The sequence below is a fragment of the Haliotis cracherodii genome, unplaced genomic scaffold (genome assembly GCF_022045235.1).
Source record: "Haliotis cracherodii isolate W230 unplaced genomic scaffold, xgHalCrac1.p SCAF_3, whole genome shotgun sequence".
NCBI lineage: Eukaryota > Metazoa > Mollusca > Gastropoda > Lepetellida > Haliotidae > Haliotis > Haliotis cracherodii.
The window spans coordinates 46039695-46056493 of NW_027266286.1; the positions used below are offsets into that span (position 1 = coordinate 46039695).

The following is a 16799-nucleotide window of genomic DNA, read 5'->3' on the forward strand; positions in this document are numbered from 1 at the left end:
GTTGTGTGTATATGTAAATGTATGGAGCCTGTGTTTCACAATGTGTGGATATGGACACCCGTACATGTGCATGTAGATCCAGGACTTTGTACCACACGCAAGGACTAATAAGGACATTACGTGCACTGCAAATCAAATACATGCCTACGCCTGAAGTTGAAAGCCAAGAGAGTTAACGCAGCGAGTGAGAGCTCTGGGTTTTACGCCAACTGTAGAAATATTCCAGGACTATCTCGGCGGGGGACACCAAGGCCTTACACATTGTGTCCATGTGGGAATCAAACATGGACCTTTGGCGTGACGAGCGTATATTTTAACCACTAGGCTATCCCATCGCCCCTAACAAAGTGGATTCTGATCACTTGCACAGGAACAATTCATAATATTGATACACGTTGTTCTGTGTCTTAATACGTCCGTAGATAACCGTTACCATTTTTGTGGAAGGTAGATCTTGGGTCGTCATTGTCATGCCGAACAAGTCCATCTTTTATTAATTTTATTATGGGCGAAAACGTGTTCGTTCGTCCTGTTCAAACATTCAATGTCTTTTCTCACCATACAACATTGACTTTAGCCCCGTGCTGCTGCCTTGCATCACGTATATAGTCTGTCAGCCGTCTATATAGGATGTTAATACAGTATGTTAATACCGGTTAGTGTTATAGAGTCATGTTTGCAGATAGGCCTTAAAGGCGGTGTAATGGCGTAACAGCCCACACTCGTGAGTTTCACCATTGGGCGTTCATACAGTTCAAAGCAGAGTTAAATCTGCGATTACCCTATAACACTACGTTCCTATTTCAACACGGTGCAACACTACTTTATAACTATTACATTGATAATCACAATATGATTGTTTTATATAAGGGATCAACAAGGTCCCTAAAAGTTGTTGAATACACACGAGGACGAAGATTCATCGAATTATATAAATAAATACTGACGAAAGGAAGTTAACGTCTAGGTCTGTTTATGCACATACGGCAGCACAGCTGTACAAGTAGTAACAATGACACATGTTTGACGTCGTATCTATTATACACATAATTCCTGCTGGTCAACATTACCGTACTTTTCTGTAGTTTGTATACCCTTGGCTGTAACATGGACGTGTCCTCAGAGTGCCGTTAATGATGTATAATATAGTCATTGATTGACGCATGTCTATGGGAGACTAAACTGAAATAAACCTCGTGTAAATAGATTCCATGTCAGAGTCGCTTGGTTAATTAGGCGTGACATAAACTCACCCACAAACGAATTATACTTCCGGCTGGTCTGTTCAGGTGATGCAAACAGGAAGGGAGGTCAACAGATGAGGATGAGGAAGTAGTGGAAACGGTGTTGAGAGTAATGAATATTTATAAGACAAACAATTCTGTGCTGTTTCACATGAAGGAGTATTGGTGTTTTGGGGCATGTTCGTGTACCCATTTCTGTGCAACAATAAAAAACGAGTTATTTCTATTAGATATTTTGACTAAATATCAAGATGTGTTCACTATTCTTTGCGAAGATGGAATTCAGCATAATGAAATAGACAATTCTTGAAATAGAGATAAGAATATTGTCTGATGTAGACATATCCCTTCAGACATGCCTATATACATAATATACACTTCCTTGTATTTCTGACATGTACAGGTGTTTATGGACATTATGCCAGTTATATAACGGTATATGGTGTTGACAAATGATCATAATCAGGGTTTATTTTGGATTTAAACCACGATCATCGGATCATGACAACTCTGCACAGCGATTAACGGCGGAATGGACGACTGGGCATTTCGTGCCTTCCTGTCATATTTAAAGAATAAGTTGTTCCAGAAAATACCGGAAGCATATACATTGGCCTCAGGTTTCAGACAGAAATGTCTGTTAGCTGGGCACCCAAGAATATCTGAACTTCAACAAAACAGTCTAGCAAAGGTATGTTCTACTTGTTAAACAGTGATAAAGGGTAAGAGTGGAGGTCATCATGACAGCATGTTATTCACCGACGTGTCCCTGGATATCAAACATAGTTTGTACTTAACGTGTTTTTGCGTTTAGTTCAATCGGCAGCAGGAACATATTGTGTAGATAGTTAGATAACTGCAGTTACAAGCGCATATGACTCACATCTTTTGTCAATAACCAAATACAGTAATGGCGTTACAACTCAGTCGTCCTACACAACAAATAATGTGCAATTCCAGTTTCCAATTGCAAAAGACCTCCTTGTACAGACAATAACACAGATACACAATCAATGTGGTTATCGTCAACTACAAGAAATCAATTTTAAATGGAAGGTGGTTAATATTATAGAAGTGGCATATTAATATTTTAGTTTGGTTTGTTTGTTTGTATACATCTATATTAAAATGATGAGGTATAGAATGGTGTGTAATATATTAGTATTTAAATAAGAATAAATATATTATAAAATCATAAAAAGGTTATTTAAAATATTGAAGGTTGGTGGCAGTATTCTAAGGTTTGTGGTTTTAGGTATTTGTCAGTTATCTTGCCATTTAGTTTTATTTGTCTAGCATTACACATGAAATGAATTTACGCCGCTTTTAGCAATACTCCAGCAATATCACGGCAATATCAAGAAACGGGCTTCACCCATTGTACCCATGTCGGGAATCGAACCCGGGTTTTCGGCGTAACGAGCGATCGCTTTAACTACTAGGTTACCCGACTGCTCCTATCTTCTTACAGCTGTCACAGTGGTTTAGAATTATGCTGGATCAAGAGTATTGGCTCATTCTGGAACCAGGATGACAACAACGAAACGGAAAACTACAGTCGTTGTTTGAATACCGTTTCAGCAAATTTGCGTCGGCAAATGGACAAAAATTTAGATACATAGCACAATCGTGACGTGATCAAGGGCTATTTGTTTGATTAAAAAATGTGTTTTTTTTATATGTGACTCGAACTGGATATACATATTCAACAACTTGGAAAAGAATGTCTCCTTGTATTACATATGTTTATGCTTTATACTAAGCTACAGTCTAACAAAGTTAAATATCGGGTTCAATAATTATTGCTTGAAATATCCATCAACGCAAAATCAAGAGGTTCCCAGTACCACACTCAATACACATTCTTCTTTATGTTTCCATTAGACAGCACTTGGTTGTTGTTGGTTTGTTGTTCAACGCCGCACTCAGCAATATTCCAGCTACACGATGGCGGTCTGTAAATAATAAAGTCGGTACCAGACAATCCAGTGATTGACATGAGCATCGATCCACGCAATTGGGATCGATGACATGCATCAACCAAGTCAACAAGTCTGACCACCCGATCCCGCTAGTTGCCTCTTACGACAAGCATAGTCGCCTTTGACGGCAAGCATGGGTGACAGCACTTGGTAGTAGAGATCTACAGAAGACATACGTGAATAATTTACAACCCAGTTTGTCCTGAGGATCCCCCATACACCAAATTGATTACTTCAAATACTTATGGCATGACTTATCGCAATATCCCTATCCACATCATTTGATAGTGCACCTCTTTCTGAGACCTTCTGTTGTTGTAACATTAACAAAAATATATATACCTCGTGATGAACATTCAGTGACAAAATGAGTTATATGTAAAATTGTATACTTGCACATATATAATGCGTTCATTTGACTTAATTCCATCCCGTCCTATTTACTGCGTCCCATTTCCCCGACTTCTAAATGTAGAAGTTATAACATTCTAGTGTACTTACAATACATTCCATTGTCGCTTCATTTTCTTCAGCGCAAACTGAGTGTTGTATTAGCTGTGCAGTTTTCTATTATTATCCCTGTTAGATGATTTAAGTACAGTGGTAAAATGTTTGTATTGTTTAAGGACACACGCTCGGAAATAAAGACGATCTGTGATTGCTACGTAACTGATTCTTGAATTCTAACATTCAATACACAGAAAACAGTCGACTGTGCCAAAGGAAAGTCATCAGACAGCACTTCTATTATAACGAAAGTGATTGTATTTGTGTTGTGATGATAGAATCTTATTGCGATCAACCGAATATGTGTTCCATAAAGAGATTTGTTTAACTTATATGGATAAGGAATTAATGATACCAGCTTAATTGTATCTCACTCACCTCGAACACAGACGTATCACTGCAATAATATCATTAAAATCAGACTTTTAACCCACGATACGATACCACTCTGCGTGAAGACCGATCTAAGACAGGTGGTCGCGTCAGGTGATCTTTCTATTCAGCCAGTCAGCGTCGAGGGTCTAACATTTAAAAAAATGGATGTGTGGAAAGAATGTCAGATGATGGGTAAATATGAGAACCAGGACTGGCACTCCTCTTTTACTGTGGCAGGTTTGCATTTACGACAAAAGTAAATACTGTTTGTTTTGGATTTAGACAACTTGAAGCCATCTTCATTGGCCCATTTTTTAAAAATTTCGTTAAGACATAGTTGTAGCTGTCTTTCAATCGTATCCATAATATTTCGACAAGAAATGTTGAATACGTTCAGAAAAAGTGACCATTCAACACAAGTGTTGTGACCTGAGTGTTGAACCAGTTCATTGACTATTTTCTCTTTGGTCAGGCAGCATGCTGGATCACAGGCAATGCCTTCAACACTATACCAGTGTCTTGTGCACTGTGACAGCAAAATGGACATTGACAAACTTTTGTTAATTTGAGCAGATTAACTGATTTCTGTCTCCATGCATGCTCTACAAGGAGACAGCCGGTTCAGGGCGTTGTGTCATTTGTAATCTCTCCGCTGAAACCAGAGACACGTAACCTTTGGCTGTTGTAAATAGATTCAGTTCAATAGGTTCTTTTCACAAGCCTCAATAATGAAGAAACGTATCAGATAGTCACACGAGAAGGTGAGGTAAAATGGGTTTTAGTGTCGCGTCCAAGATTATTGCACTTATATAGCGACGTGCATGTACGTGGGTGTGTTTGTGTGGCTGCTTGTACTAGTCCGGACTGATGCCAATTTATAGTACTAGCCCACTGAGACACAATGCCGCAGTTTAACATGAATACCCCACTCAGACACAGTATCGCGACTCCGAGCCGACCAGTCCTTGTTTTAGCCCCTTAATGCCGAGAGCAAGGCAGGGTAACAACAAGTATCATCTTTCAATGTCTTTTGCTATAATGCAGCCGGGGATTGAACCCCGGACCTTCTGCTCTCTGGGGGGATGCTCTACAACTAGACCATGGAGGCTTTCTGTCAGACGAGGAACTGTCAGAATCTCTATGTTGTCTTTTTGAACACGGTTGTTGGGTAGCCATGTTTGAAAGGAAACTGATACAGCATCCCTTTTCCTCACCCAACACCGAGTGTCTACGAGGACAGTTTTATGCTGCAGCAGATCTCCAAGCTGCAAAGACTTATGATAAAGGGGTGTTATACCTCAGGTGGTCCAGCCCATGACAATCAATTGGGGACGTACAGAGTTCGGAAGTATGGCATCACCAGATTTGCCAATGTGCATGCGCCTTCTGGGCATAGGTCTCAAAGCAATTAGATAGTTTGATAATATACATTCACAAATATATATAACTGACATTGAGAATGACCAAGACCAGTTTCAATAACACTGAGGCGTCCTGATCATGATCTGGCCTGTCATGTACTGTGTGTGTAAAGCACTAGGACTGGATTGAGGGATCATTCATGTTGTTAAGTATTCTCGAATGCTCCTTTTATTGGATTGTCATACATGTGCAGTTCTTAGTCATACCTATCCTTTAAAATGATTTCTGTAAAATGCAAAACGTCGTCGTTCACTTGAGTACAATACAATCAATAGTCATTTCAATCATATTATTTAGTTAGTTAATAGCATTACCAAACGTCTCAACATACTGCTCTGTGACTTAAATCATAGGTAGCAAAGTAAAGTAAGGTGTAGCTATTCCCTGTACCGTGCTAGCCGTTTGATAAAGTAAGATTGTACTTTTGTGTAGTCGAATCCCAGATTCGCCCTGATTATGGTACAGCGTTTGTCTGATACATACCTGAATAATTATAGACAATACTATAATTCTGGAAATATTGATAACATTCATTTCACTCACTCACTCGTGGTCTACAGGTTTGAGTGATAATGGTGATGGAGTGAATACCAAAACACAATACATGTATTTTTGTATGTATACATGCTTTAGTTTTACGAACTCTCTATACACGTGCCAACGACGACACAGTTCCTGAAGTTAGTTCCCTGCCACGGACGAAAACAATGTTCCAATGATGCTTGTCAGTCAGGGCCTTTTAATATATAAACTATTACCAGGGGGTAAAGTAATTTCCAAATAACATACGTGGAACCATGGAATCAATTGCATCAAATGGTCAGATTTGGTGACTCGTCTGATAGTCGGCTTTTATCACGTGGATCGTTACATCAAACTTTCACTTCTAAACAAAGAAAACCCAGACACCCAAATCGATTGCAAACAATTTATTTCATTGAAACGTTCCAGTTAATCGGAGATTTCCATTGTTGTTCCATGTCCTCTGTTAAAATAAAATAACGTCATTAGCGAGTGCATACAGAAACATGTATTAGTATCCATACACATACATACACTGTACCAGCTCGTAACACATGTGATTTTTGATAGTTCGCAATGGCATTTCTCTTAAATGTAGCCAGACAATAGCAAACCGAGAATATCATCAATATTGCACATATCAGCAGGAGATCCATGTTGTATGATTTTTCTTATTTTGCTCCCAATCAATGAAAGCACTAATTAATATCGATTCAACAAAATGCTTAATGTTTACCTTATGTGTGGGAGTCTGCGTATTGCTCCAATGACACAATCTCCGGAGCATCAAGAACGTGGTTACCTATTGAGAATCATTGTCAATCATTTGATACATATAATTCATTGGGGAAAGGGCATAGAAATCGTCTTTGGTAGTAATCGTCGGTTCTCTTGTCTCTTAACAGTGGATCCAGTAACAATAGTATGCATACACAAACAACCTACCATTTGAATCAGCAAAGTGCATGAGTTCACGGGCGCCCAGTTCTCCGTACTCTGCGTCCAGTTCGGCCATATCAAGATTCCCATCTCCATTCGAGTCAACATCTTGAACACCACGCTTACCCACCGAATCTATCGTTGCTTCAAGTAGAAGGATAGTGTCAGCTTATGTGTGTTTGTTTGTTTGTTTGTTGTTTAACGCCGCACTCAGCAATATTCCAGCTATATGAAGGCGGTCTGTAAATAATCGAGTCGGGACCAGACAATCCAGTGATTGACATCATGAGCATCGATTGGGATACGATGACATGCATCAGACTAGTCAGCGAGCCTGACCATTCGATCCCGTTTGTCGCCTCTTACGACAAGCATGGGTGCTGAAGACCCGGAATTTTTAGGGTTTATCTTTACAGTGGCAACAATCATGGTTATCTATTGTGCAACATATTGCTATTGAGACGTCATTTCATGTTTGGGTAACCAGTACTGTAGAGGGACTAGTTTATAACACGTTTACAGTGATATTTGTTTAACTGCGTGGTGATCACAAATGTTCAAAAAATAAATTCTCACTATTTGAATCATGATGTTAAAATGTACATGTACCTGCAAAATGGAATGCCACGTTTTTTCTACGGAATAGGTTGTATTCCTGGTGGAATTTAATTATTTATTCAGAATTCTGACTACACGTGAAAGAACGACGGCTACGATCAGCTATTGAGATCCTTTCTGGCGACATGACCATAATTGGAGTGAGGTATGGTTTTACGCCGCTTTCAGCAATATTCCAGCAATATCTCGGCGGGGGACACCTGAAATGGGCTTCACACATTGTACCCATGTCGGGATTCGAACCCGAGTCTTCGGCGTGACGAGCGAACGCTTTAACCACTAGGCCACCCGACCGCCCCGTCCATAATTGGAAGCATCATATAAGGTTGGCATGAAATACGAAGAAATGTATTTTCTGTATTTAATTACTTAAATCGGTACCGAAGTAGACGATAGAAGAAGTTACTTAAAAACAGACGGACATTTTCACTAAACGTTTTCGATTTGTGCCTCAAGCTTTATAATTTAGTGTGATAAGGTACCTCTAGAAAATACGTTGGAACTAATGTAGAAGAGGAGGCCCTGCTATGAACGTACACCTGAACATACGAAGCATGTTATACCTAGGAATGCGAAATAAGGATCATTCATCTGATAACATGTAAAATTTATAATGTCTTGACAACAAACATTCTTTGATAGACATTCAAATTCTTAGATATTCGGACATGGATAGGTGCCTAAGTTAATATTACTTTTTAGCAGCGTTGTCCCAACTGTCGTCAGGAGATTGAAAACTGCACCCCAAATAGCATTAGTCGGCTGGACCACAACCCCAAGCAGCAGGAGAGCAAAGATGAAGCTTCTCATCTAAAAAATGAATTAATTTATATACAAGATAGAGTTGACAATGTCTTGAGTGTTTGACCATTGCTATATACGAGTGGCCACGAACTAAGCCACCACATTCAGCTTTGCAGAAGCATCCCATATGCCTACCAGTTTTCAATTATCATGGATTCTAATCCCATCTCTTCATTACGTTAGGCATCAAATCTAAAAGACCATTTAAGCGGGAATCTGATTGTACACATGTTACATTGATTTTCGTCATCATTAAATGTGAAAATCTGTGTGAATCACATGCTTTCATTGTAGTTCATGTGGTTGTCCAGACATATTTTGCTTGTATCTTTCGGGCTTCGTTTGGATTGAATCTGTGATAATTGCCCTCCCGTATTACTGTACATGTACTTTATGATCAAATAATACAAAAAATGTTATTGCTCGCGTTGCTTTAATTTACAGCAGAGATAATACAGTTGCGACTTTAAAAGTGAAATCACTCACTGTAATCCCATATTCGCCCCGATGTTCTCGGTTCGTGTAACATACTCGCGATCGCGGAGTTCACATCCGCAAACATCTGGGATCTGCGTCAGTTTTCATCAAGCTAACACATCGTGCTCAAACGAAATACGATTCAAAGCGTCGTTTAAGCCCAAAGTATTCACTCACTAGACACAAGCTTTGTTGTTACCCTGCCGGGCGCTCGGTATTAATGGGCTAAAACAAGGACTGGTCTGCTCGGAGTCTGAGTTGGGTAATCCTGTTAAGCTGCGGCATGGTATATCAGTGGGCTAGCACTATAAAATCAGCATCAGTCCGGACTAGTACAAGCAGCCACACAGATACATGCACACATGAATGCACGTCGCTACAAAAGTGCAATAATCTTGAACGCGACGTTAAACCCCATTTCACCTCACCTCACTAATCTTTTACATGAGTCACTGACAGTCGCACGCATCTCGTATAGAACAAAGCAAAGAATATTGCAACAACATACATTATCAAAAGACTCTCACACAACACACATATGTGTGTTGTACAATGTTAATATGGATTAAATGATTTTCTGCTGCTAATGAAAATACAGATATGTCCATGCTATAGCTACAAACATTAAACTGCATCATATAATTCAATACTTACTTTGATGCACAGTCTAGATCTTGAGATTCACCCAGAAACGTTTGACTGAATGAACACATACATGGAGATACATATATATATTGAAAACTGAGAAAAAATTATACTGCTCCCTCACACGTAGTTACTTTTAAAATGACGGAACATAAAAGAATATTAATAAACATCACAACTACTAAATTTGACTAAGATTGCTATCACAGACATGGAACAAGTTATGTCATATACTGAACAATAAAATGGAATGATTAAATCTGAAGTGCCTAAGTATGCATTATTTTAGTGCTTTCCAGTCAGTTCCTAATCTCTTGTGTTATCTCGTATGTTATAATGTACCTGTTCGATCATATTTTACAAGACCTTCACTTTGTGCAATTCTACATGTTATTGTTACAATGTACACATGTCGTTTGCCTGCGGTTAATAAATGTCTCAAGGAAAATATTTAGGGAAGCAGATGTAGGAAAACGATTACAAGAGTGAGTGAGTATGGTTTTACGCCACTTTGTTTGTTTTACGCCACATTTCAATATTCCTGAAATATCACGCCGGACGACTACAAGACATAATGCTCAGAAATGAAAATATTAGCTTTCCTTTCCCATCATCCTCGAACTAAAGCCTAAGATTGGTTGTATTGTCATGTAGAGTCACAACTTTTTACCTTTACTATGCTTATCGTAAGTGGCGACTATGCTTATCGTAAGTGGCGACTATGCTTGTCGTAAGACTAACGGGATAGGGTGGTGAGACTTGTTGACTTGGTTGATGCAAGTCATCGATCCCAATTGCGTGGATCGATGTTCATGATGTCAATCATTGGATTGTCTGGTCCAGACTCGATTATTTACAGACCGCTGTCATATAGCTGGAATATTGCCGAGGGCGGCATTCAACAACAACAAACAAACAAAACAAAACATACAACACTGTCATAATCTCACTCACTCGTGTGTATTTTACAATGCCGCTAAAAAATGAAATGAAAGATTGCTCCTTTCAGACCGTCAGAAAAAAACCCAAATACAAATAGGTCTTGGGTATTTCATTTAACCGACGCTGAATCGATATTCATATATATTATATAGTGAGTGAGTGAGTTGGCTTTAACGGCGCTTTTAACAGTATTCCAGTTATATCACGGCGTGTCAGCTTAATGTGGGAGGAAAGCCTGAAGTGATGCAGGTCTCAGACGTTTACCACTTCGGTGAAACCCATGAGTACGGGTATGGTGCTGACAAACCTAGAAACATAATCAGGGCGAACCGGGATTCGAACCCACAATCATAGGTTTCTGGCGTGCCCAAGGGACGACAACTGTGCACAGCGAATCGCTACGCCTTAGACGACTTGGCCACCCGTGCCCCCATATTATATATATATATGCAAAGACTTGGATTGTGTACATGCTGGTTTAAATGCAGTGTTGGGTGGAATTGAACGGTACAAGTGTTTGCTTCCCCTGATAGCGTAAAAATACATGGATGAGACGTCCATGAGATGAGAAGTCACCCTGTGTGACATAAAACTGTAGGTAATGTTTATGTACATGGGTACTGGGTCGGCGTAATAAGATATAGTAAAAGTGTAAGAATCGTCGATATTGTAAGAACCCTAACTGTAATAGAGATGCATGAAGTTAGATATACATGTGTCATTTGTGTTTCGAAGGACAGGTCACAATCATCAGCAGGCCTTATTGTTTTTATCCCCAGTTTAAATTGTCATGTCATTGTACCCATTTCTGTGCAATAATAAATGGCAAGTCATTTCGATTAGATGTTCTTTGCATCTATTTCTATAACAGCTATTTTACCCTGTTTTGCCATTTAGGCCAAATGGAATCTGACAGGTTATTTATTCTCTTGCATTTACAAAGTATATATACACTGACTAAATATCCAGGCGTGTTATCTATTCTTTGTCAAGGTAGAACTCGGCATTATGGAATAGATAATTCTTGACGAAGAGATAAGAATCTTGTCTGATGTGGACATATGCATGCATGCCTATAAACACATACACTTAAAGAATTCCTTGTATTTCTGACAATTACGCAGATGTGGAGTGTTTATGCTCAGTATTCCAGTTAGGTGACGGTGTATAAACCTAATATGGGAAGAAAGCCCAAAGTGACACAGGTCTTGGGCTTTCATCACTTTGGTACAAACCTCATTGACAAATGATCATAATCAGGGAATATTTGGGATTCGAACCAACGATCATCGATCATGACACTAATGACACCACTCTACACAGCGAATAACGACTGGGCCACTTCGTGTCTTCCTGCCATTTCAAAAAAATAAGTTGTTCCAGTAGATACTGGAAACAAAGAAATTGGCCTCAGATTTTAGACAGTAGAGTTTCTTTACGCTGGAGATGCTGGTATTCTCGGAAATCAACTGTGTTCGGCTTCTCCTTTCGTTGCATTATTAAGTATGTTTTGAAGCTATGACCCAAGATGTCAGTGTGGTCTTGTTATACAGTGAGTGTCAGGTCCCAGAGAAAGACGCGAGTGAAATCAGTCTCAAGGGATGGGTGTTGTTGGAGTTCATCCTGACACGGGACCATTAATTGTACGAGAATATACTTGTCATTCAGCAGTGCACTTATTCACTGCAGTGTCCCTGGTTATCAAATACAGCTTGCACTAGATCACATAACACATTTCAGAATATTTCTGTCACAAGAGTAGAGTTACTGAGCGATAATCCATGGTTAGAGAACCTGCTTGAATCTAACGCTAAACAGATTTGTGTCAGTAAAATTAGAATAGACATTGATAAATATCAGTCTTGGCATGATTAAGAGCAATTGGTATAGTTAAACATAATTTCGTTGCAAATATGACTCGAACTGGATATACATATTAAACAACTCAGAAAAACGTATATATGTTACATATATTTATGCTTTATACTAAGATAAGTCTAACAATGTTAAATATTGGATACATTTGCTTGAAATATCCATCAACGCTAAGTACCACAATCAAAATACGTCTTTCTTTATCTTTCCGTATGGAAATACTTGGCAGTGGAACATTACGGGAATATTGTACTGCCGAAACCTAACTGAAGATATTTCTATTATTGCACCAAACTGATTACTTATTACAAATACAGATAGCGACACATATCTCAATATCCATACAAATGGTTGAGTAGAATACAGAAAACCGTCGAGACCCGACTGGTCCGGGAGACAAAGCCTCTAAAACATTACACTCTGATCAATATTAGTTAACGCTGGAACCGCCTACCCGGGCGATTTATTAGGAAATATACAGTCTGCATATCGAGGCTTCATTGTATATGTTTGTGGGATATCAAACTATACACAACGGCCAGATTGGTTATCATTCAAAGAGTTATTAGCATTTGTAACAAAACCCACTGGGCATGTACAAGAATGGTATTCAGTAGCATAGAACCACCTACTTCCTGATTGTAAGTCAATATCACCCTGAGAAATTCACTACAGAGAAGAACATCTAAAATTAGATTACCATGGACGTATTGGTGACTCTCGTTGTCCTCACACTGCCGTCAGTAAGCTCAGGTAAGATTTCAGCCATATACTAGCAATTATGTTTAAATTATACCCTATGTAATAGCCGCTCAGTTAACATTGCGCTTCACGTGTCAGTGATCTATATATACTGGTTTTGTATGTAAGTCACCCAGACATTAGGTTATCTATCGGTGTGTAAACTATCTACATGTGCGTAAATGTCCGAGTTGCCTATAAAGACCCCTGATAGTTTACACGTTTTTATTTGTTGAACGAGTTCATTGCAGTACATAAAAACAATTATGCTAAGTGCTCTATAAAATTTGAGATTCTATGTGTTGTTGGTCAGAGATCATAATAAGATCTAATAAAATGTGTAATGGGCGCTCAGTCAAGCAGTCAACGAGGACCATAAGCCACTGTGTTTGACATCAGTATATTTTTACCCAGCGGGTTAGAAATAACGGCGTTCATAAAAATCGTATGTCCACTCAAGAGACTGCTCATCTTATATCCACTGAATTGTTTTACGATATAAGCACGAGAGCTTTTAGAACTCGGGACGTATGAATTGTATGTGGTTTTGTAAGTACATTTATATGTGAAGAGGCTTGGGACAATAACAAAAAAAAATGCGTATCTGGGTTTCTGTTTTATGTGTACTTGAAGTAATGTACCTCCATGTAACTGTTGGGTGTGGTAATAAATCATAACGGTTGATTTACTGTCAAGGTCTACAGACCTGCTCTTCTGGGACCGAGACCAGCTCTTCTGGGACCGAGACCAGCTCTAACCAAGTCATACTGGATGTGTCTTCAGCTCAGATCAACACAGGGGGAGGGATGTGTTCCTGTAGGCTGACTGTGTCACAGACAGCAAAGGTGGAGATGTTCCCTATTGGCTGGTCACAACAGTGTGATACATACATGACTATACAGAGGTGGAAAACGAATACACAGTGTACAAATGGTGTTGTTCAAACTCCAACACTGACTAAAACTGTCCCCACGGGTGAGGAGATTTGGATACTGGTGGCGGCTGCAAGACCTGGAGCCAGACTGTTGGGGCAGCTGCTGTTCAAGCTTAAGTCATCATCAGGTATGTACACACACACACACCTCAGATTAAATAAAAATGGTTCTATCATCATCAATCAAATAGACATCTGATCATGACATGTGTCTACTTCAGTGTATGTTATATTCAGATCCCATCACTTGAAATATAATAATCATGATTCAATGACAGCACTTAAATATTGAGTAGTTTATGTCCTGAAGCTTTTATTAAGTCAAGTAACATTCTCAATGAAGATACTCGCATAGGTATGACATCAACAAAGTAAAGCTAAACAAAGTAACATGACAAGACCCAAATGTATTGTAGAACATGTGTGTCTTAATTAGACTAAAGTTGTTGTGACATAAATAGCAGTTTGGCTAGGGAATCAAGGGCGGATCCAGCATTTTTAAAAGTGAGGGTTCCAAAATATCAAAACTCTCTCAGATAATTTTCTGCCTACAACATACTACATTTGGTTTTCAACAGACAAGCTTTCTTTAGAGTGCTTTGAGCCAAACACCAACGGTTCTACAACCAATACTCCCTCAACAACCACCCAAACAACCCAGCCAATTACAACGACTACTGATGCAATTACATCCTTATTAACAACTACAAAGGGATGGACCAGACCTAAGCCGAATACAACCCATACTCACTCAACAGCCCAAACAACCCAGCCAATGACAACATTACATCCTTATTTACAACTGCAAAGGGATGGACCAGACTAAAACCTAACAGGCGCACAGAATCATTTACAGCTATTCCATACGAAAGTCACAGTCAACGTCAAAGTGAAACGTCTCCTGATTCTTCCAGTAATAGGCCTAATATGTACTTGCAAGAGTGTTCAACCATGTGGTGCAGTTGGCCTATCTGATGGCAGTCAGGATGTTTTCCCAAGTATGGTATTTAACACATGAGTGAGTGAGTGAGTGTATTTGATTTTACGCTGCTTTCAGCAATATTCCAGCAATATCAAGGCGGGGGACACAAGAAATGTTGTTCACACATTGTACCCATGTCGGGAATCGAACTCGGGCGTGACCAGTGAACGCTTTAACCACTAGGCTACCTGACCACTCTTAAACACTAGGATGGAATTTATGGGCTCAATCGAAGCGCGAGCAGTGGCTATTATGCGTTATGTCCCTTCTCTGTCCCTTCTATTAATCAATCAGATTCCACTTGCATTGCATTTGCTTCAAATAAAAAGAAGGCGCCCAGTCAAGACGATCTGATCGATAATCAAAATCTATATTGTATTAAGACGTTTTTTTTCTCTCGAGGTGCATCAAATAATGTGAGCACCTTGATTAAAACCATAAAAAGATTTGGAAAAGATTTGGAAAATATCTGTCAATGCCCAGCTGATGGTACACAACATTTTGGTCTTGACAATCATTTTGTTTATAATTACAGGTGACATATTTGCTGCAGGAATAGCCACTGGTGGCGGAGTGGCCATTATAGTTCAAGTCATCTACTTCTTCATCATAAAGTATGGACGATTCACAGATTTTCCATTTATTCTCAATACATCCACAAAAGGGTGTTACAAAAAATATTCATTGTATATGTCATTTACTGGCAATCTGATATATGTAAGATATATGTGTACATTTCACAAATATCATTCCTGTCATGTTCATTTTGTGAAATGTGCTTAAGAAGAAAAAAATAATTCTATGTCAATACTAGTGAAGGTTCCTTTGTCTCACATCATGCCTATAACACGGACATATTCCAGACCAAGATGCAGGACATCCTGCCGTAAGAGTCCTGGTGACTTCCATGTGTCTGAGGACCATCCCACGTATGATGGCTTCAGCAATAGAGCTGAGGATACAGGCAACAACTATGATGTACTTAGTACCGCACAGGTCATCACCAACCCCTACACGAATGAACAATAGATACAATCTGCAGTGTGTGCTGTTACTATTAACTCTCACTTCCTGTTCCAACTACTGCTGACATTCTCCTGTGTTTAAGTGAATTCTTATGAGTGTTTAGCCTGTACACGATGGTGGTACTTGTGTTGATAAACAGATGTGTGAACAGACAAAGTACATATTAGTTAAAACACATTGTGTTGTATATGCTGCACAAGAACAAACGTGATAAAGATACATTAAGACACTCATCCAGATCATAATATGCCAAAATATAGTTTTGAGCCTTCACACAATATTTTATAGAATTTGTGTTTAATATATATATATGGAATGGAAAAAGACATGTGTGCATATAAACATACTCCTTGTCATGTCAGTGAATGTCAAATGAAATACCAGTACACTGTCAGGTGCTCACACAGCTAAAAGTGTGGTGTCTGTGGTAGACTCGGATTGAAGTCGGTGCCTGATAGGGAGTGGAGGGTATGGGATTGTCACTAATAATGTGGTGCCTGTGGCGAGACAGGGATAATATTGAATGTAGCACTGTGCACACTGCTTCAATTCAAAGAGTTGATGTTCATCCATATGCAAGATTGAGTTTTCAATAAATATTACTAATATGCTATATTTTAAAACCCTAATAACAGTTGCTGAATTGTGCATCCTGGAGCTTACCTACAGACTGATCGTACTGTAGAATCAGATAAAAACATCCAAACAATTGAAACAAATATTTATTCATATAATTTGGATCAAATATTGTGAACAAACTTAAG

The 16799-nt window shown here is 39.0% G+C and overlaps 1 protein-coding gene and 1 pseudogene across 1 annotated transcript; one reads left to right on the top strand and one right to left on the bottom strand.

Moving 5' to 3' along the window:
- Positions 1 to 6457: 6457 nt before the first annotated feature.
- LOC139475967 (uncharacterized) lies at positions 6458 to 9584 on the bottom strand. Its single transcript, XM_071259185.1, has 5 exons — positions 9545 to 9584; positions 8305 to 8419; positions 6998 to 7135; positions 6789 to 6854; positions 6458 to 6515 (listed from the first exon to the last, which is right to left on the bottom strand). The coding sequence occupies exons 2-4, from the start codon at positions 8417 to 8419 to the stop codon at positions 6790 to 6792; spliced, it is 318 nt and encodes a 105-aa protein (XP_071115286.1). The 5' UTR covers positions 9545 to 9584; the 3' UTR covers positions 6458 to 6515; position 6789.
- A 4280-nt stretch (positions 9585 to 13864) lies between these two features.
- On the top strand, positions 13865 to 16038 carry LOC139473572 (uncharacterized; annotated as a pseudogene).
- Positions 16039 to 16799: the final 761 nt, after the last annotated feature.